We start from the raw sequence: 23,365 nt of genomic DNA on the forward strand, positions 1-23,365 counted from the left end.
GAGCTTCTGAAGTCTGCAACTAGACCCTTCTCGTGCTTTATCTGTTATGTCTGCTGTGAGGTAATGGGATGCATTTTGGTTCGACATAGCGCTTCTTTTATTATTTTTTATACATTATTACATTTTTATTAATTGTTTGTAATTAGGTGTATTTTGCATTACCAATCTTGCAGGTAACGGCATTTAAAATGTATATTTTACAGATATAAACAAAATCTTATTTTTTTAGTTCTGTAATGGCTGCCGTGAGTGAATGCAGGCGATGATACCCGGTACTACGTTTTACAGCGAAATAAACAAGATGGTGTTTTGGCGTAATATTTTGAGGCATCTGTCTTCACCTAACTCTCAACGTTGAGGACTACTCAAGACGGAATTTAAATCCGCCTAAGTGATAAACATGTATAGTTCTATATCCATTTTGACTTAAATCAAGTTTCTCCTAATATGCTTTTCACGTTTTAAATATGTAATGACAGTTTGTAGACGCATATCTAAGGCAGAACCGTAAAAATATTGGCTGAGGTTGAACTTGGACAACTTCAGACTTCAGGTAATTGGGCGAATAAACTTCTTATTAACGTGGTACAGCGATAACTCGATTCGCTGGAATGAACGTTCATCGTAGTTTTACCCGCCCCTTAGACACGCCTCATACGTACTCTAATCAGCAGGAAAAAACTGTTTGTGACGCACGAATCGAGGTTTCCCGGTGCTTCTGATGTGTGGATTTTTAATAAGTCAAAATACCGGGTGGTGTCTAGTGTTGTAAAGTATCAGTTCCCCAGTGTGTTCGGCTAACACAATCTGCGTGCAGTGTTCAGGCGTGAAGAGCATCCTAAAGAAATGGGGATAAGTGATGCTGGAGCTGTCAGGAAAACCTTTTACACAGCTGTACAGCAGTTAATATTAGCTCGGGGTATCATCAGAAACTGAGTAAAGACAACGACTTATCTCATTGTTAGCTAGCTTTTAGAATAGCAAACTGAGTGTTAGTAGTACTAGGGTGTTGTACCGTGTTAGCCATTATGAATGCAGAGAAAAGCCAAGCAAAATGACACCTTTTATTGGCTAACTAAAAAGATTACAATATGCAAGTTTTCGAGGCAACTCAGGCCCCTTCTTCAGGCAAGATCTTGCCTGAAGAAGGACATCTTGCCTGAAGAAGCTAAAAGAGTTGCAATATGCAAGCTTTGAGGGCAACTCAGGCCCCTTCTTCAGGCAAGATCTTGCCTGAAGAAAAGTTGCCTCAAAGCTCATATTGTATCTTTGCTAGCCAATAAAAGGTGTCATTTTGCTTGGCTTTTCTCTAAACTGAGTGTTATAAATCGGTGTTACCTTTAAACTGAAAGACACAATTTAAGAAGTCACTTTTAAATATAGCTGATTGCATCCAAATGTTTATATTTTTCCTTTAACTTGCAATGAAAGATATCAGGGTGTTTGATGCTTTTCAGTCAAGATGGCCATTGAAATGGACACCAGTGCCAATGGTCAGCCCAGGTGTAACTTGTGTCCTCTGCCATATATGTTCTGACCATTATTCAAATATTTTACATGATATTTATAAAAACCTCTGTTTCATCTTTTTACGTAATTCAGCTGTATATTTTTAATAGCATCTTTTAAACCGGAATCGTGTCAGATACCGTTGTTTAGCATGTTTATTTATTGCAACTGACGTCTTTGCTAATTATATATGACCTAGATAAACATAATTCAAAGAGCATTTGGAGAAAATCAAAAAGTAGAACCCAGTCTTGCTCAAATCAAATAAGTAAAGAAAAGAAGTGTTGCACAACTTATTCATTGTGGTGGGGGACACTACTCCTATATCATATGGATCTCATATGCACACGTTTGTTGCAAATTAGGTTTCAAATTAAATAATCATGGCAGAAAAGGCACTAGCTGCGCTAATCCAGTCTGTAAGCATTGGCTCAGTATTGTCTGGGTCCTCTAATAAACCCCATGCTTAGGGCTTATCATTATCAGAATAAAACATCTTCCCTGAATACGCTGTTAGTGAATGTGATCCCACCCCTTTTACCTTTCTAATCCCAGTTCCACTGTCTTTTATGCTTACTCAAAAGAAATTTATAAAAATATACTTGAGTGGCACAGTGGTTAGTACTGCTGCTATATGATTCTAGCCCCCTGAGTTCAAAATGTGCATCTGGTTATTGTCTGTGTATATTTTGTTTCAGAAACTCTAACTCTCATTTCATGTCCTCTGATATATATGTCTTAGGTTTACTGGTAATGATCTGGCACTTCATTCAGTTTGGGTCCTGTAATGTGGTACTGTTGCATCTTCAACTTTCTCCTCCAGCACACAACTGCCCTAAAATATTTGTATATCCTCTGCACTTTAGTCCATAACCAATACACCCTTTTGCCGCCTTTTGACAAACAACATTTAACCACCTTCTCACCCCCAGGTATGACACTATTTGGGCCACACTACTATTATTGTGCACCTTTAGGATCTGTCCTTGAACTTGCACATCAGTGTAATGTACAATACTGCACTCTGACATTTAACTATTATGTTTTCTTCCAGGTGCTGCATACTGCCAGCGCAGAGTAATGGCAGATGGCTTCATTTCAGGCTGCTTTATTATCACTACATTTCCTAAGATTGTTACACTAGGTAATTTAATATGAAACCTGTTGAGTTAATGTGTACTTGTTAAGGTGCAGATGCTGTGAACTATTTGACTTGACCTTATCCTTAACACCAGAGTTGTGAAAGCAAGGACACAATTCATTTAAGTCTTTGTGTGTGTGTGTTTTTTTTTCCATTTCTGATTGAATGAAACTTCTTTTTTCCAGAAAGATGGGAGCTGCTGCCATCAGCATGGAATTGTAGCTATATCTGCCAGAGGAGATACTGGGCTGACATATACACAATGGAGAAGAGAATCATGAACATTAAAGAAGAGGACTGTGAATGGCAAACTGACCTCTACAGTCAGCCGAGCCTGAGCATTAAATTGGAGGGCTGTGAAAGGGAGTCGGTGGGCATTACAGAAGACCCGGAGCAGACATCTGTGTGTATTGATGTACAGAAATGTGAAATTGCAGACAACCTCAAGGAAGAGGACCTTAATTCAGAGTCGGTGTTTAAGTATAATTGTCAAGATGGAGAAATGACCGGAGTAGTCTCCGTACAGGACAGGCACTATTCCTTGCAGGAGCATCGTGGTAATGTCAAATCTGAATTATTAATGTCAGATGCAGGGAAAGTATCACGGAATACACTGGAAGATCAGCCAAGCCCTTCAAGCCCTTGTGGAGGAAGTAAGTCTAAAACGTGGCACATATTTCTAGCCTAAAAGGTTGTCTTGTACTTTTTGTTAAATTTGACTGTTTTTTGATTCCCATATTTATGGTGTAAAGTGAGACATTGTTTTAAAAGTTCTGAATTTAAAGGTTTAATGTAAAATACTCAATTGGAAATACATTGTGGGCAATATGAGCTTTATTATGTTTTTAATCACCTTGCAAAAGGGTCAAAATAGAGTGGCAGCAGAAGAGTTACAGCAAGTGAAATGGTACAATGAAGATAGCGTGAAATCGTTCAGAGAGAAGTGCTGGAACGTACACGCATAATGTGATGAAGCAAGTTTTCTAGGATTCTGGTTTTTGACTTTGATTTTTGGTATGCATTTTGACTCTGACAATTGATAGGCTTGGTGTCCCAGTTTTGACCCACATTGTGTTTTGATTTTGTTTCATTCCTGGTTCATTCTATCATTACATCACATTGGCATCCTCATTACTGGTTTAACTAGCTGGCTACCCAAATCTTTTCTAGTGACTTTCTGCAATCTTGGGCATAGTTTGTGGTCCATCCTATTCCTCTCCTGTCCTACCTGGTGCCATTTCAGGTGTACAGACAAAACACACAGGTTTCATCAGTCACAATGCATAGAAGTAGTTTGATGTAAAGGAGGAAATGGCAACACTTTGAGTTGTAAATTGTTGGGTTGATTTTAAGACAATGAGTTCCTAGCTTGCTTGTAATGCTCTGTTCTAATAGCTTGCTCAGGAGATAAAAGATAAAAACTCAAAAGGGCTGCGGGAGGCAAGGATGCCGAGTCAGGCTGAAGCACACCACACAAGAGATCCCACCTTGAAACTCAACGGATTTTGTTTCTCATGTCTTCATATTCCTATGAAAACCATCCAAAATAATATATTTTTAGATACTTCCAGACAAAATCAGTGAACATTGTATATGTCAAATTAAAGCCACATAGGACTGACTTTTTGAATCAAAGACGGGACTCTTGACCAGTAAATGATGGGGACAGCTGGGTCATCGATTCAAAAAGTCAATCCAATCTCACTTGGGTTTCCTGTTTAAGATGATAGCTGATTTTTTTTTCTGGAGGAATCTATTAAACAAAATTTTTGCAGAAAACCATGACTTTTGCATTTTTTGAATACAGAACTAAGGAATGTTACACGTGGCTTGTGTGACTCAAGTAGCATATCATTCTTTTCTCTCCATTCTGCTTGAAAATATGAGATTAAATATTTTTCATGGCCACCACTATAAATTACATGAGGTAAGTAACATTAGAACAATCTACATGAGAACAGGCCAGTCAGCTGTACACTTGCCAGTCCTATCCACCTAATTCTTCTAAAATAGCATCAAGTCGAGATTTGAAAATCCCTAAAGGCTTATTGTCTACCACACTACTTGGTAGCTTATTCCAAGTGTCTGTGGCTCTCTGTGTAAAGAAAATCTTCCTAATGTTTGTGTGAAATGTACCCTCCCCATGTTCATTTTAAAATGCTATGTCCTTTTGGTAGCCTGGAGACCCAAACTGCACACAGATGAGGCCTCACCAGTGTGTTATAAAGCTTGAGCAGAACCTCCTTGGACTTGAACTCCACACATCAGGGCGCTATATAACCTGACATTCTGTTAGCCTTTTTAGTGGCTTCTGAACACTGTCGGGAAGTTGATCAAGTCAAGTCCACTACGACTCCTGACTCCTTCTCATAAGGTGTACTTTTGATTTTCAGACCTCCCATTGTGTATTCAAACCAAACATTTTTACCTCCTACATGTAATACTTTACTGACATTAAATTTCATTTGCCACAAATCTGTCCAAGCCTGCATGCTATCCAAGTCCCTCTGTAATGATTCAATAAATTCTAGATTATCTGCCAATCCACCTATTTTGGCATCATGTGCCAACTTAACCAGCTTTTGTTACTTATATTCCTATCTAAATCATTTATATTTATTTAAAATAGCAGTGGCCCTAGCACTGACCCCGGTGGAACACCACTCTTAATGTCAGCCAGTTCTGAAGAGGTTCCATGCACTATCTACACACAATATCCTGAACTCCCACTTCTTTTAGTTTGAAGCCCAACCACTCATGTGGCACCTTATCAAATGCTTTCTGAAAGTCCAGATAAATAACATCGTCTACTCCACTTTGATCGTATCCTTTTGTTGCCTCCTCATAGAATTCCAGCATGTTAGTAAATCACGACCTCCTTCTTCTGAATCCATGTTTACAGTTCAGTAAAACTCCTGTCCTTGCCATGTGTTGCTCAATCTTATCCTTAATAATTCCTTCCATTAATTTTCCTGTGATGCATGTTAAGCTTACTAGCCTGTAGTTGCTTGGATCTGCCCTGTCACCCTTTTTATATAATGGGATGATATTTGCCATTTTCCAGTCCTTCGGAATCTCTCCAGTGTGCAGTGACTTCCTAAAAATACGTGTCAAGGGTTTATATCTGTACTCACTAGCCTCCTTAAGAACACGAGGATAAATATTATCTGGTCCTGGTGATTTGTTTGATTTCAGCCTATTTAATCTGAGCATCACTTTTCTGTCTATCATTTTTAAATCGCTCAGACCCTCCTTAGTAGTCCCATTTGCCGCTGGCAGGTTATCCACTTCCTCACTTTGTGAAGACCTCAAAAAGTTGCAAGTTTAGAGCGTCCGCTATTTCTTTCTCTGTATTTTTTAATTCTCCTTTACTATTCCTGGTGCACTTCACCTCCTCCTCGACTGTTCTTTTACGACTAAAATACTGAAAAAAATCATTGTCTTTCCTTACTAAAAATCCCCCTATGTCAGGGGTTTCCAAACTCGGTCCTGGGGACCCCCTGTGGCTGCAGGTTTTTGTTCCAACCAGCTTCACAATCGGTGATATTATTCAATAACAACTGGTCTCATTTAATTAGCTGGTCTTTTTTCCTCTTATTCAGCATTCAGACAAACACAACAGTAGGGTTTTTTACATTTATAAGACATTCAGAAATTTGTTTTTCTAAAGCTATAAATGCTTAACTTTTTTTTTTTTTGTTTTCCCATTATTTTTCCCCTTTTCCTGTGTAGTTTGCTCCCTTCACTTAACCCTAATAGCGACAATTAACAACCAGCATAGCAGGCACCCAGGATGATGAAAGCAGCAATGACTTCAGTGTCAGACTCACTAATTAATAAATAATCAAATTAAATAACCTGAACACCTGGAAAAGCAAAATGAAAATTAGGTTGAAAATACTGCTAATGGCTTAAAAAAACCCTGCATATTCCCCATATCACTGCTTATTACATTTTAATAAAAATATACCAAACTTAGTTTGTAATTTCTACATTGACTCCAAAACACAGAAACTGGCAGATAATGACTCTGTTAATTAGGCTAAAAGTCCAATGAAAAACGGAAGCTGGTTGGAACAAAAACCTGCAGCCACAGAGGGTCCCCAGGATCAAGTTTGGGAACCACTGCTTTATGTCAGGGGTCCTCAATCACTGTCCTGGAGGACTGCAGTGGCTACAGGTTTTATTCCAACCAGTTTCCTAATTAGAAGACAGTCCATGCTGAAAATGAAACTTGGTATTGAACTATTTAGCTTGTTAATGTTTTCATTCATCCAAAAGAAATGTTAATTGCAATGTAGAGTGTCCTTCTGTGAGAACATTATCAAAGTGTTTTGTGGACCAGAATAGATTTAAACTTCATGGTCCTTCCAATTCCCCTCTCATTCATTTCTAAATATTTTTTTATCACAGATACTTCATGGTAAGCACGTTAGCTGGAGAGATGCTGGTTTAATGGTTATCTGCATCTCATTATTAACTAATGTCTGGTTGAGAAAACGGGCAGCAATTTAAACTTCAAGGCAGCTGCTAAAATCTAAAATAGACAATTAAGAGTTCTGAATGGTAACAGGCAAGATAATTAAAATTAAGCCCAAAAAAGTATTGCTTTAGTAGTAAATAAATGGATTCCAATTAAGAAATTGGTTAAAGTGAAAACCTGCAGCCACTGCGGACTTCCAGGACTGTAATTGAGGACCTCTGATCTACAAAGTAACTCAAATTTGTCTTTAATGAATGAAAACCGTAACAAGCCATAGAGTTAAACACTGACTATCATTATCAGCAAGGACTGAGTTCTAATTAGGACACTGGCTGCAATGGAAACTCGCAGCCACTGCGGCCCTACAGGACCGTGATTGAGGACCCCTGCTCTATGTTACACTCATCCCCTTCGTTGTTATTTAGCCAGGTTTCCATTATTGCTGTAATATCATAATTATGCTCCTCTGGATAGATAGATAGATACTTTATTAATCCAAAGGGGAAATTCACATACTCCAGCAGCAGCAGCATACTGATTAAAAAAAAACAATATTAAATTAAAGAGTGATAAAAATGCAGGTATAACAGACAAAAAGTGTCCAGGGAACAAGTTCACATAAAAGAAAGTGTTAGGAGTGATCAGTGAAACAGAGAAAAAAATAGAGAAAAAGGTAGAAAGATAAAGTCATACACGGAGCTGCTGGCAAGGCTACTATATACAACTCCAACTCACTTGTTTTATTTTTGATACTTCTAGCATTTAGGCAAGCTATTTTTAATGTGTTACTTGTTTTTCTTTTACATTTAAACATTGGGTTAAAATTTAAATTACTATGCATTTCTATTTTTATTGTTCCTCCATGTACAGTTCTAAACCTGGCCTGTCCTAAACTCTTTGCGTCCCCATTTCCTAATTTAAGCAACCCCTGGCTTACCTACTTATACACCTTCCCAACCCCTCTGGTTCGGATATAACCCGATATGTAACGCATCATTTTTGGGTGGAGTGTTCCTTTAATAAGCTTTGCACTTCTATAAATAGCCTGCTTATGTATTGTATATATTTTTTATTATTATTGTTTTCAATATGTCACAGAGCTTGCTTTTTCTTTTTGTTATGCATTGCTTGCTGCTGTTGTCATTCTCGCATTGTGAGAAAGCATTTCTTGGGCTCTGCTAAGAGAAAAGCCAAGAAAGTTGTTTGTTTTGCTAAGACTTCTAGAAAAGGGAGGGCAAAACTTCTAGTATGACTCTGGTGGCCAGCAAGTTTGCTGTAAATCTATTGACCTTGAATTTGAAGAAGAAGAAGAATGATCTCAAATATGCGGGTGTTACAGCAGCTGTATATAAAAGTGCAGAAGCAGCGCAGTTAAACCCATGACTTCATATGTGAGAGTGATGAATTCAAGGCAAAAAGGAAATGTCTAAATAACATTTTGAAAATTCACGTGGTTGTGCAGAGTAATAGGAAAATAATTCTACTGCAATAGCAGTCTGTATGGTACAAACTAAAAGACAAAAGCAAGGGATAACACACAATTTCTGATTTAAAGATACAGGGTTTCCTTAAAAACAAAAACCTGTGACTTGTTAAATTGTATAGTGTAGGTTTCGACTCCGACAACAATGACACTGCAGATTGGTGGGGTGATGGAAACGCAGACACCACAACGCACAACCAGGAATAGGCTATTGACAGGCTGATCAAAGGACCAGTTGGGCAGAGAAAGGCGAGTCACATGCACAGTCTGATTTCCCACAGGTAGTGCTGGTTAAAGTTGACAGGCAGTGGCATCTGAAGAGCCCTGTGGGGCTGCTGCACTGGATGATGCCTCTGTTTTATGTGGGCATTGACTTGATACAGTTATCAGAACATAAGATAAAGAGCCTTAACACTATAAACCTGGTGAAGAGAGTATGTCCATTGTAGAATGGTTTGTTTCTGCTATCTGATATTATGTGATTCATATGGTCTAGGTGAGGCATGTATCCAGCACGGGGCACTAGCTCCCTGGTTGGAATAAGTTTTTACATTTGCAGCGTGTTACATAACCTGAATCTATACAGATATGATATAAAAAGGCCATACCCTTCCCTTAGTTATACAGCAGTAAGAAATCACATAAGAGAAATAACTTGGCTTTCTTTAGTGACGGCTTATGCTGCATAATAGACGAAGGAAGCCATGACAAGAACCCAGTTGGGGAGTCTGTTTTCATCGCAGTGTTGGAAGGATTTTTAGGATCAGATGACGTTATCATCCATCCGTCCGTTGGCTTCAAAGGTGTGCCGGGCAATGTTCCGAGGCTTTATACTCTTTCTTCACGTGCAGGCCCCCACTTAGGTGAATCATGCCAAACAAGGCAAAAGAGGATACAGTTTCATGCTGAGTTTGACACACATAATGATCATCAGTCTGACTGCCCGTTTCCCAGTTGTCCTTAACTTGTCTTGTCTTAAAATGCTTGCCTAGCAGTTCTTATATGGTGTGCTAAATCTGGCTTTGTGTTAGCTGTACATGCGAGTAGAAAGAAAAGTAGATTTATGAAATATTTTTGTACAGAGCACAGTGAAATATTAAACATTTACACTTATTACAAGGCAAATTGACTCCACACAAGCTATGGAGTAGTTCAGTGATCAGGGGATACAAGCATCTGTGTATTCTGTAAACCAAACTGGCCATTTACATTGCCTGACAACAAAAGATTCATGGCTAATAGGAATGCATTTATGTCTCTGAAAGGTGTCTCTTCTAGCAGGGACATGAGTGACATTTTCTGGGATGTAGCAGCACTGCTAGGTCAGAAGGATAACTTTGGAGTAATACCAGCTGGGCATAAATCAGCTTAACACTAGAATTACCAGAGCCTATGAGAAAACTCGTAAATCCGGCCCACCTTAAATCTGTTCGCACCTCTCCATCAGCATCTTTTGTCCTGTAAACGTGCCATTTAAGACAAGCAGCGTGCATTCTCCCAGCTCATGCCTTGTTTTATTATCTGGGAGTGACTGAACTGCTGAAGTTTTACAGTGGAAATAATAGATTGTTATTTGAAACACGTGCATTTCATGTGTGTTCCGTTTCTACAGAAATCTGTGTAAACACATTGTTAAAACAAACTTTTATGTTGTTAGAGCATGATCCTGATTGAGATAATAAAACTGGATCTTATTCAGTGCAGCCTTCTGGTACACGATGTCAACGCAGCATGGAGATAAAAAAAGAAACAGACAAATATATAGAACATTGAATTATGCTGCATTCTTCCACCTTGCAATGGGACTTGTTGATTGCATAAGTTGTAGCTAAAAAATATTTCTGTATGGATTTTCCTGCTACCTACCTATTTTTGAAAATCATTTGGGTGATGATGTGAGAGTATCAGTTGCTTGAAGTAAATGATAATTGATTGTTGTTGTTCTAGAAGGAAAAAATTGGGATTGTGAGAGTTGATCTTTACTGATTAAATATGATTTAAACTGTTTGATTACATATTGATGGGCAGTAGGCAGTATATAGTAGGGAGCAGGTCGAGGAGAGCCTGGAGAGGTGGAGATATGCTCTAGAGAGAGGAGAGGAATGCAGGTCAGTAGGAATAAGCCTAAGATAAGAATACATGTGTGTGAATGAGTGAGGTTAGTGGAATGGTGAGGATGCAGGGAGTAGAGTTGGCGAAGGTGGATGAGTTTAAATACTTGGGATCAACAGTACAGAGTAATGGGGGTTATGGAAGAGAGGTGAAAAAGAGAGTACAGGCAGGGTGGAATGGGTGGAGAAGAGTGTCAGGAGTAATTTGTGACAGACGGGTATCAGCAAAAGTGAAAGGGAAGGTCTACAGGACGGTAGTGAGACCAGCTATGTTATATGGGTTGGAGACAGTGGTACTGACCAGAAAGCAGGAGACGGAGCTGGAGGTGGCAAAGTTAAAGATGGTAAAATTTACATTGGGTGTGACGAGGATGGATAGGATTAGAAATGAGTACATTAGAGGGTCAGCTCAAGTTGGACGTTTAGGAGACAAAGTCAGATTGGAGAGATTGTGTTGGTTTGGACATTTGCAGAGGAGAGATGCTGAGTATATTGGGAGAAGGATGCTAAGGATAGAGCTGCCAGGGAAGAGGAAAAGAGGAAGGCCTAAGAGAAGGTTTATGGATGTGGTGAGAGAGGACATGCCGGTGATGGGTGTGACAGAGCAAGATGGAGAGGACAGAAAGATATGGAAGAAGGTGATCCACTGTGGCAACCCCTAACGGGAGCAGATAGAAGAAGAAAACTGTTTGATTATATATTGATTATAGTGAAGGACTTCTGTCCTTTTTAACTGTTAGGTTTTGCTAGCTTTTGTTAGCTTTTGCCTTTAGCACTCTTAGAAAGCATTTAAACCAAAGCCTCTTGATATGTGACCCAGTCCTGTTGCTACTTTAGCACAAGGTTAAGTACTGACAAGACGACCAGTATAATCTTGTGTAGCACAATCCTGACTCCAAGGATCCTGTTTATCAGTAACTAGTAAGGACATAAGAAATTAAACTAATCACGCACATCTGTAATTAACAAGTATATTTAAGAAACATTGCTGCCATTATTTTAGCTTTCATTTTCATTCCATGTAACATTTCTAATCCATAGGACAATCCCCTCCATTCAGAGCTACTGTGTTTATTGGGAATTTTTTTAACTTATTTTTGGTAGGTGACCTCTTGAAGGGGATGAACAGTGTACAGGGAGTGATTGGGTTGCCTTTTCATTTGGGGGGCACAGTGTAATGTGCAGATCAGTGAAAGAAATTGTGAGGGGAGGTCGGAAAGTTGACATTTTTAGAGATTCCTGCACATATAAAAGTATTTGTCTGGAAACTGGGGAGACTGTGAAGAAGTTATTTTGAATGGGCATTATCAGACCTACCTTTAGTCCCTTCAACTCACCAGTGTGGTCAGTTTAGAAAACTATGATAGGGCTTGGAAAATAACTGTTGATAATAGAGGACATGCTTCTAAAGCTCCACCGCTAGCTGCTTCATTTGGGACACTGACACTGTTAAAGTAAAACTTTAAGAGAGCTGGGGTGTTCCTCCAGCACAATGTAATATATGTGACAATTACTGAAGTACTTTTCCATTTACAACTTTGGAAAATGTATATGGAGAAGTGATGCTAGTGTTCCATATTTTTCTTTAAGCTTTGCTTTTGAAATAGAGTTATCAAACATTAAAGCTATATTATGGCATGCAGAAAAATCAGAACATGATACAGACTAAGTTGTGAGTATGAAACCTTTAAAATAGAAAATTACAGTCTATTGACAAAATAAGAGAGACTGCACATCACTGCTATGCATGGTAAATGTAGCCTTGCATCCAGTTATACCATAGATCATAGGTATGAATACTTTCACTATTTTGAATTTTTGTTTTTATGTGTTAAGAGACTTACTATAGAGTCAAAGTGACAATATTCTCTGTCTTTGTAAATGTGCTTTAATAATGGTCTGTAAAATTCTACAAACACAATTAGTGCCAAAGAATATAACATAAGCAGCTGTGAAAATGAATAATGTTTAGTGCGTCACAGTGGTGTGTGTATTTAATAAGCTTTGCACTCTATCCTGTTCATATATTATACAGTCATTTAGAAATAAAAAGTACACCCTCTTTCAATTCTAAGGTTCTACATATCCGGACATAATAAAAAACTGTTGGATTCTTAAAATTAGGTAAATACAACCTCACATGAACAACACCACATGACATATTAAACCGTGTCTGTAGCTGCGTTTACCCAAAATTACCAAAGTTCTGCAGCTCCAACTTGTAAATGGGATTCAGCAAAAGCCTGTCGCGTTGAAATGATTCCATAGACAAAATATCTCAATTTTTAAAAGTTTTAGTTAAAATTCAAAGGAAAACAGTTCACACAAAAAAGAGAAAATTGAAATAGCAAAAAATTAGAAATGTTCTTGTTTAAGAAAAGCTTAAAATTATTGTTTGATTTCTACTAATATGAATTAAATTTAACTGAAAGCATTACTTTCTAAGATTGGCTCTTACAATGTCATTATTTAATAAAAGCTAAATGAAAATACAGAAGCAGTGTGTGAACAATCAAGTTTACCCTTTACTACTTCCATAGGAATTAAGAGGGTAAGTAGCATCCTGGTGCTGCTAATCAAATGCCCCCCAATTTAACTGATCATCAGCAAGTGTGACCATCTCAATAAAAGCAAACATTTTGGCAGTTTGCTGCCCTGGAGCATTCAGCTGTGTGTTAATACAATGCCAAGGAGGGGAAATTGTTGCTACCCATCAATGTGGGAAGAGAAGGCCATTTCCAAACAACTTGAAGTCCATCATTCTACAGTGAGAATGATTATTCACATGTGGAAAACATTCAAGACAGTGACCAGTCTTTTCAGGAATGGACATCCCAGTAAATTCAGCCCAAGTTTGGAACATGCGATGCTCAGAGAAACTGCAAGAAACCCAAGAGCTCCATCTCAGACTCTACGGGCCTCAGACATCATATTAAATGTTGAAGTTCATGACGGTACAATTAGACAAAGACTGAACAAGTAGGGCTTGTTTGGATGGGTTGCCAGGAGGAAGCCTCTTCTCTCTAAAAAGAAAATGGCATCATGGCTCAGGTTTGCAAAGCTGCATCTGAACAAGTCACAGGACTTCTGAAAAATTGTCCTTTGGACAGGCATGGCCAAAGTGGGGATGTTTGGCCATAATACACAGCAGCACATTTGGTGAAAACCAAACCCAGCATATCGGCACAAACACCTCACACCAGCTGTCAAGCATGGTGGTGGAGGGCTGATGATTTAGACTTATTTTGTAGCCACAGTACCTGAGCACCTTGCAGTCATTGAGTCGGCCATAAAGTCCTCTGTATAGCAAAGTATTCTGGTGCCAAATGTGAGCCATCTGTCCAACAGCTAAAGCTTAGTCAAAATTGGGACGTGTAACAGGACAATGATCCCAAGTAACACCAGCAAATGTACAACAGATTGGCTGAAAAAGAAAAGAATCTCAAGGAGTTGCAATGGCCCAGTCACAGTTCAGACCTCCACCTGATTGAAATGCTGTGGTGGGACCTTAAGAGAGCTGGGCATAAACAAATGGAATTAAGTAACGTTATAAAGAAGAGGTGGGCCAAAATTCTTCCACAACAATGTGAGAGGCTGACAGAGTCAGACAGAAAACAATGGCTTCAAGTTATTGGTGCTAAAGGTGCTTCTATAAGCTATTCATTCATGGGGTGTACTTAGTTTTTTCACACATGGCTTCTCCATTTTCGCTTCATTTGTGTTAAATAAATAATGACACGGTGCAATCTGATGTGTGTTGTTGTTTTATAGCTAAAGTTAGATTTGAATAATTTTAGAACCTGGTAAGGACCACTTGGTTTTTTTTTTTATTTTTATGTCCTGATACATAAAACCATAGAACTGTAAGAGGTTGTACTTTGTTTTTCATGTGACTGTATTTATTTTGATCATAACTGTTCTTAACACTGTGTTACAGTGCTCACTTTTTCTTTGCTTTTATGCATTACTTCCCTTTGAAATACCTTCTTCTGGTCCATCGTTTTCTATTCCTATTGTATTTTCAATGCTGGCAGAGCAAGTTTAGCTTCTTAGGCCTGGAGATGCTATTTGTACAAGGTACAATTTCTGTTTTGTTTGTTGCTTATGCGCAGTCTCCAGATTTCACACACACATTCTTCTCATCTAAAATCAGGTTTTTGGCATATAATTTTTGCCTTGTCCACTTAACCTATGGGGCAGCAAAGAGAAGACAACTGTCAGAGTGAGTTGCATGAAATACAACAGGGTGATCTGCTAACAGAGGAATGGCACCGCACAGGTTGTGATGGTGATGTGGTGGTCCGCACACTTGCTCGTCAACTATGAAATCTGGCTTCCATTCCCACTCATTAACATTTATCTTTTCTTTTAGTCAAGTTTTTTTCCTTCCCTATTTTTGTCATTGCTCAAGCCACCTCTGGAGTAGCAAGTCATTAGAGAATTTATTTTTGATAAAATGCAGCATGCACACTAATCTGATAACACTGAACACTTTATTAAAAGGTTGTCAAAATGACACTTTCTGAAAGTGTACTGCCCACTTTCAAAAAAGAGCACCCCAGATAAAAAGAAAATAACATATCACACATCTGTAAACTAAGAATGAACAGCAGAGGATGCATATGTGCACTTTACCAGTGAAGCAAATGATGAGCAAAGGTATGCAACCACAAAGAAATTAGAAACAGCCAGGCCTTAATGTGCCTGCACTGAATTCCACAGGACACTTTGGCTTGAAGGCTGCAGGTTTTAATAATTTTGATGGACAGCACAGTGAGGGAGAGGAGGCTTGAGTGTGTGTGTATAGGAAGACTAGGGGTCTGAACCTGCTGTCAAAAAGAACAAGTGAGCAGGAAAGTAAATCAGATATGGATGGGTGTGATACTAATGAACATAATTATTGGTACCATGTCAAATTTTCAGGATTAATGTTTATTGATAAAGTGATATGTTTGCCACTACTTCTACCAGAAGGAAAAAACAAGAATATTTTACAGCTAAATAAACTTCAATACTAATAATTGTTACATACTACAATAAACCATTTAGAGTTTTGTAAAGCTGGGTAATATATAATTTTTTTTTTTTTGTTTTGTTTTTGCTTTTTCACCTGGGCAATGCCATGTAACTTGGAAAAGTAAGGTACATTTTCTAAATGATGATTTTTTTCTCTAATCATCTGTTTTTAATGTGTACATTTATATTTTTTGTACAGAGTTACAAGACAGTGATCACTTCACTTCATCCTCATTTGGACAGGTCTGTCTTCAAAGCAGATCACAACAGCCAGCATATGAGGAAAACATCAAGAAGCAACAGGTGCAAAATACAAATCTGATGTCTTTGAATACCTGCCAAGAGTCTAAACAAAGGTTTAAAAGGAAATCAAATAATAAAGATCCACAGTGGAGCCATTTGAAACAGAAACCTCATTCCTGTGCTGAATGTGGCAAACGGTTCTGCAACACTAGCAATCTTCGGACGCACATGAGAACTCACACTGGCGAGAAGCCATATTGCTGTTCTGCATGTGGAAAGCAATTTTCACAAATGAGCACCCTTCAGAGGCACACAAGAGTTCACACTGGAGAGAGACCTCATTGTTGCTCTGAATGTGGCAAACAGTTCTCCTTCAAAGGTAGCCTTAAGAGACACTTGAAAGTTCACACTAACCAGAAACTGCATTGCTGCTCAGAATGTGGCAAAAGATTTCCTGGAAATAAAAGTCTTCAGGCACACCTAAGAACTCACAGTGGGGGAAAGCCATATTGCTGTTCTGAATGCGGTAAACAATTTACCTTCAGCAGCAGCCTTCGGAGACACACAAGAATCCACTCTGGAGAGCAGCCCTACTGCTGTTCTGAATGTGGCAAACGATTCTCCCGCAGTAGCATTCTTCTGAGTCACTCAAGAATTCACACTGGAGAGAAACCACATTGCTGCTCTGAATGTGGAAAACGCTTTTCTAGGGCTAGTAACCTTCAGGCACATGCAAGAATTCACTCGGGAGAGAAACCCTACTGCTGTCCTGAATGTGGCAAACGATTCACTGACAACAGCAGTTTTCGGATACACGTAAGATTTCACTCTGGAGAGAAACCATATTGCTGTCCTGAATGTGGCAAACGATATTCTACCAGTAGCAATTTTCGAATACACACAAGAACTCACTCTGGTGAGAAACCCTATTGCTGTCCTGAATGTGGCAAACAATTCTCCACCAGCACCTATTTACAGAGACACATGATAACTCACATTGGTGAGAAGCCATATTCCTGTTCTGAATGTGGCAAACGATTCTCAAAGAAATACACTCTTCAAAAACATGCAAGATTTCATAGTTAAGCCTACTAATCCCTCTGTACTAAATCATTGTTGCCATTAACCAAAAGAAAGGTTTGATAAAGCTAGAGAGTTGAAGTGTAAGTCTCAAAGTGTCTACTTACCTTTTAGAAAGCAGAAAGAAAAACTTAAAATAGTAGACGATTATTGCCACAGTTGTACCTTGATTCATGGTATTTACTAACAGGAACTTCCTTCACTCTATATGAGTTACTTAAAGAGGCATTGCTTGGGATAGCCTTACAACAAATTTAGAGGAAAGAATGAAGAGCAATGAAAAAAAATGTCAGGACAAGAGTGGACCTCTCTCATTACTCATGATAAAGTGCAACCAAAGAGTGAAGAAATTAGTCTCAGACTATGAGAAATGAAAAATATGAAGAAAAGCAGTCTGGAATAAACCATAGGTAAAATAAATTGGGTCCATACTAATTCTCACAACTTACAGACTCCTATATATTTCCTACCATTCCCCTATGTGAGCTAAAGAACGTTATTACAGGACACAATGAGATTATTACGCAGAGCTCTTTGCATATTTTAAAAGGATTAGTGGCAAAAAAATTGCCATAACTAATGACAAGGGTCACTCCTGATATGACAGAGCAGAAGCACAGTCACATCAAAAAATGAACCCTATTCTCACTTTTGCAAACAATTCTCAGATAGCAGTATTCAATGCCACTTAAGAATTCACACTTTGAGAAGCCAAAAAAGGCATCTGCCAACAGTAACCATCTATGGTGAACATTGGAGAGAGAGACATGGGGCAAACAAGAGACAGAAAGAATTGAATAATGTGGTTTCTCACATGCAAGACATTTACTCGGGACTCCATCCCTCTCCATTGCATGTCCTAAGGTGGAGAGACTGGCTGTGAATGTGGACCTTGGAGTCATAAAGCACAAGCGGAACTAAAGGTAATCCCGTCTGCTCAAGTAAGCAAATGAACTTTTGAGCCCATGCCCCAAGTTTGCAACCAGCTTCTCTACATGAGGGCATGAAATGGCAGCCGGGCATATTTAATGTTTAATACAGAACAGCCAGATTGCCAAACCCTACTGCACAAATTCAAACTTCTCCACAGTCAAGGGCAAAAGGGAATGCTACCAAAAACAACAAATAATACCACTAAACACTCTGCTTGTGTTGTCCCCAATACATGAACACTCATGATAAGCACAGTTCCATTCTTCAGTCATGCACCTTCCAGCTTGTGGCTGTCTCTTTGTGGTTCCTTTTCCTGCAGGTGAATTGGCAAGGCCCTCATCTCCTGCTTCCTCATCTGCTTTGCCTCATGCAGTCCATCAGCTACTCCATCCCGCTCCTCTCATCCAGATGCAGGCTGTGCTTCTCTATCACCTTATGCTGCCAGACCTCCTGACTTTTGCATTGGTCCTGCAAGATTTGCACCACAGTATGCCTAACACCTGGACAGCATTCCTGAGGAAGCAGTGGAATAGACTGGATGCTTCTAGAGAGTTTGTTATCAACCAGGTGGTCCCAGATTGTCTCACATGTGCTGTCCCCTTGCAGTAACCTTGCAGACCATTCTGATAAGTGCCTCAGACTGCTGGATGCTACAATGTATGAAATGAAGCACTAGATTAAAGAGATGCCTCATGACAAGATACAAGTGCTGTCATGGTCAGAAATCCTATTTTCCCAGTGCTGATGCTGAGGTTATTTTGTGCCTTAGGCCAAGCTAGGATGGCAGCCAACTGTTTGGTAGCTAACTCGTGCAGCTGGGTCCCCAAGCCCCCCCAACAACACAGCTCATGATCTGTGCTGCCGCCCCTATGTGCTCCAGTAGATGAACTAATAACAACGGAATTTGTATTTTTCTCAGAAGCTACACTAGAGTTAACCAAAGAAAAGCACAAAAATACAACATATAATAAATGCATTAAATGTTTTGAACAGCACCAAAGATATTGCAAGGATGTTGTAGGCATAAAATAAAAATAAATTAATCAAATATCATAATACAAACACATTTATACATTCAAAACTAAAATGCGAGGTGTGATCAAAAAATATGGTAAATGTTTAAATTAAAAAAAAAAGTATTACAGTAAACGAACAGAAAATACTCCCCCTCTCTTCAAGCACACGTATCCCATCGTTCTTGTGACTTTCTGAGGCGGTTCTGGAAGTCCGTTTCTGTTAGTTGCACTGTCATGGTTGCCTCGATGTCCTGACTCGATTAGAAACATTTATCTTTCGTGGTCATTTTGACTTTGGGGAAGAGTCAGAAGTCGTATGGTGCGAGATCTGGTGAATAAGGTGGATGAGAACACACTGTAATGTTTTTACTTTGTCGTATGTGAAATATAGGGAAAGTATTGTAATCCTCCAAAAATTCCATTTTGAGATTTTAATGAATCTTGACGTTTTAGACCTCCCTGAGCCCGAAAATACCATTTTTGGAATTATATCTGTCTCTGTGTCTGTCTGTCTGTGTGTGTGTAAACACAATAACTTGAGTACGCTTTCACTTAGGTCAACCAAATTTTGCATAGAAGTCTACATTTTGTACCTAATTCTTTTATCAACTTTTGTGCTATTTCCACTAACAGGAAGAGATACTTTTTTTATTCATGCAGCTGCAGAGTCCGATTTATTCAACTTTACTTTTATAATAATTGTTCAATATATTATTCATTTGATTTGTTCTTTATGGTTCTATAATTTACATATTATAAAAATATAATCATACTCCTCAAATATCCATCCCATATCTGAGTATACGTAAAAGTCTAGGCGCGACCACTCCCGCTTTTTATTTTACAGAAACTTTGTGTGACACGGAGCGTTGTCATGATGGATAATGAAACCATTTGCTCGTATCTCATGTCGTTTTCTAAGAACATCATTTCTTAAACGCTCTAATAAGCTCTTATAATATTTAGGGATCGTCGTAGTGTTCCTGGATACAAACTCATCTCGCACAATTCCTTCAGGGTCAAAAAAACACAATCTTCATCACTTTGATGTTGGATCTTGATTGATGCACAGGACACCGAGGCAGCTACGACAGCACAACTAAAGACGCTCGCAAAAGAGGACTTCGAAAGTGGCAAGAACGATGGGATAAGTGTGTTTGAAGCAAGGGGGATTAATGGCAATAGGTCTTTTATTGTAATATATATTTTTTTTATTCAGACATTCACCGTATTTTTATCACACTCTGTAGAGCATCATCTTGCCAGATTATTTTGTACAGTATTGGCTGTAGAAAACATCTTGACGGGTGCAGCTTATGAACACGAGAGATGAAAATGACAACTCACTACATGTGAAGCTTCTTCCCTAGACATTCATTCCAACCTTGTCCATAATAAAAGTTGCAGTAGTGATTTTACACACTTTCTAATATCCATACTGTCATTTTTGAAAAATGATGCTCTCTGCTGTGTAGTTATCAACGATGTGCACTAAGGACTTTGCAGGTACCCCCATCTAACTTAATGGTGAGTCACCTCAGCACCAAATCTGGGCAAGAGAAGTAGGCACGGGTAATAGAAGGTCGCCTTTCATTTAAAAAAAAGGAAAAAACATGTTTAATCCTTTGAATTCACATGCTTACATATACATCTTAACATTTTTAAAATTCAATAGAGTCATTTGTTTCAGAAATAAATCATTAATGGACAGGATTGAGTGTAATCCTTATATAAGAAATATGATTAGATTACAGTAACACATTATTTTGTACTGTATTACCCCCAACTTGGCTCACTAGTGACAGTGGCGTAGCTGTTGGTTCTTTGGTCTTGAAAACACAAGTTCAGTCTCTGCCTCGAGCTTATTGTGGACCGCAAACAACTGGCTTTGTGCAGTTTTGTTTGAATCTTAAAAGCATACGGAAATGATTATAGGGCATCAAGATTTTGTTAGCTACTTTTGACGTATGTGCCAGAGGTAGCTTACAATTAACGAAAAAGGAAACCTCAATGCAACATAGTCAAAAATAATAGCAGTCATTCAACCCTCTTGCACAAGAAGAAGAAAGCAGAAGCACAACGAGTAGCAATCTTTACAAGGATGAAATAAATTCAACCAAACAGCTAAACTAAAGGAGAGGTGACCCCCACCAATGGAAAGCAAAGAGATCTGGGGAAATCTGACAGACATCTTCAAGACAGGCACATAGACAAAATGGAGGAGCTATACAAGATCACTTAAAACCATATCGTTGGAAATCTCATGTCGAAACTAAATAAAGATGCAAGACAGAGTGACGGAAATATAACACAGCAGAATCCAACATGAAGTCAAGACCAAAGAGAACCAAGTTAGAAACTTGCAGGCAAGTTTAATTTGGTAATAAAAAAAAAAAAAACTCATTTGCTTTGGAGATTTTGTTAGAATAACGGTCAATGTAGATGGTCCTTGACTGGGTATAACACTTAAGCTTCTTATTGTGCAGTTCTTCAATCCTTATAATGGGAGCAAAGTAAGCTAGACATTGTCGTAACGTTTTTGCTAATTGTGTAATTTTTGTAGATACAACTGTTTTAGTAAAATAGACAGACTCTTTCATTCCACCGCCAGTTGTATGGAATGATTTAGTGAACGTCATGCAAATTACACACTGACACATTAACTATAGACTAAGGATGACTGTCATGATTCTCCTCTGCTACCTTATAAACTCTTTAGCATGTGAGGTTAGTGCTTATTCTTGTTTTGTATTTACTTGTTTTGTTACATGGTCTATGATTGCACCTTTCCATATGCTGTGTAACTCTTAGACATTAAACACCTTCCTTTGCTGTGATTTTTGTATGTTTATTATTTATTAATTTATTTATTTATGGCAGTGGAGTTTTTAACCAGATTGTTTAACGGAATCTTGGAAAGTGAAAGGATGCTCGAGAAGTGGAGAAGTGTACAGGTGCCGATATTTAAGAATAAGGGGGAAGTGCAGGACTGCAGTAACTACAGTGGAATAAAATTAATGAGCCACAGCATGAAGTTATGGGAAAGAGTAGTGGAAGCTCAGTTAAGAAGTGAGGTGATGATTAGTGAGCAGCAGTATGGTTTCATGTCAACATAAGAGCACCAAAGATGTGATATTTGCTCTGAGGGTGTTGATGGAGAAGTTTAGAGAAGGCCAAAAGGAGCTGCATTGCGTCTTTGTGGACCTGGAGAAAGCATATGACAGGGTGCCTCGAGAGGAGCTGTGGTATTGTATGAATAAGTCGGGAGTGGCAGAGAAGTATGTAAGAGTTGTACAGGATATGTACGAGGGAAGTGTGACAGTAGTGAGGCCTGTGGTAGGAGGTGGGATTACATCAGGGATCGGCTCTGATCCCTTTCTTATTTGCAATGGTGATGGACAGGTTGACAGACGAGATTAGACAGGAGTCCCCATGGACTATGATGTTTGCTGATGACATTGTGATCTGTGGCGATAGTAGGGAGCAGATTGAGGAGACCCTGGAGAGATGGAGATATGCTCTAGAGAGGAGAGGAATGAAGGTCAGTAAGAACAAGACAGAATACATGTGTGTAAATGAGAGGGAGGTCAGTGGAATGGTGAGGATGCAGGGAGTAGAATTGGCGAAGATGGATGAGTTTAAATACTTGGGATCAACAGTACAGAGTAATGGGGATTGTAGAAGAGAGATGAAAAAAGAGTGCAGGCAGGGTGGAATAGGTGGAGAAGAGTGTCAGGAGTAATTTGTGACAGACAGATACCAGCAAGAGTAAAAGGGAAGGTCTATAGGACAGTAATGAGACCAGCTATGTTATATGAGTTGAAGACAGTGGCACTGACCAGAAAGCAGGAGACAGAGCTGGAGGTGGCAGAGTTAAAGACACTAAGATTTGCATTGGGTGTGGTGAGGATGGACAGAATTAGAAATGAGGACATTAGAGGGTCAGCTCCAGTTGGACAGTTGGGAGACAAAGTCATAGAGGCAAGATTGCGTTGGTTTGGACATGTGCAGAGGAGAGATGCTGAGTATATTGGGAGAAGGATGTTAAGGATAGAGCTGCCGGGGAAGAGGAAAAGAGGAAGGCCTAAGAGAAGGTTTATGGATGTGGTGAGAGATGACATGCAGGTGATGGGTGTAACAGAACAAGATGGAGAAGACAGGGAGATATGGAAGAAGATGGTCCACTGTGGCAACCTGTAACGGGAGCAGCCGAAAGAAAATGAAGATTCATATTTATGCTGAGAAATATTTACTACTTTTCTAGTTATTTCATTTTAATTTCAGGTTTTCATATGATTTTTGATTTTCAGTGGCCTCCATATGGCAGTTTGCACTTCACCCAAAGGTACC

The 23,365-nt window shown here is 38.9% G+C and overlaps 1 protein-coding gene across 4 annotated transcripts; it reads left to right on the plus strand.

Moving 5' to 3' along the window:
- On the plus strand, positions 1-19,449 carry LOC120534408 (zinc finger protein OZF-like). Of its 4 annotated transcripts, none has more exons than XM_039761972.1 (4): positions 42-60; positions 2,564-2,653; positions 2,836-3,303; positions 15,943-19,449. In XM_039761972.1, the coding sequence occupies exons 2-4, from the start codon at positions 2,590-2,592 to the stop codon at positions 17,070-17,072; spliced, it is 1,662 nt and encodes a 553-aa protein (XP_039617906.1). In that variant the 5' UTR covers positions 42-60; positions 2,564-2,589; the 3' UTR covers positions 17,073-19,449. The 4 variants fall into 4 exon arrangements, with proteins under 4 accessions (XP_039617907.1, XP_039617906.1, XP_039617905.1 ...); XM_039761971.1 differs by lacking the exon at positions 42-60 and adding an exon at positions 70-173; XM_039761973.1 differs by lacking the exon at positions 2,564-2,653 and having other exon boundaries at positions 1-60.
- The last annotated feature ends 3,916 nt before the right edge of the window (positions 19,450-23,365 follow it).

Source organism: Polypterus senegalus, chromosome 8, assembly GCF_016835505.1.
Source record: "Polypterus senegalus isolate Bchr_013 chromosome 8, ASM1683550v1, whole genome shotgun sequence".
Lineage (NCBI taxonomy): Eukaryota > Metazoa > Chordata > Cladistia > Polypteriformes > Polypteridae > Polypterus > Polypterus senegalus.

Bases quoted from the DNA above. Each gene is read 5' to 3' on its own strand.
- LOC120534408 (XM_039761972.1), top strand. From the start codon at position 2,590: ATGGCAGATGGCTTCATTTCAGGCTGCTTTATTATCACTACATTTCCT. The intron at 2,654-2,835 runs GTAATTTAATAT...TCTTTTTTCCAG, and splicing joins TCCTAAGATTGTTACACTAG to AAAGATGGGAGCTGCTGCCA. The intron at 3,304-15,942 runs GTAAGTCTAAAA...TTTTTTGTACAG, and splicing joins TTCAAGCCCTTGTGGAGGAA to AGTTACAAGACAGTGATCAC.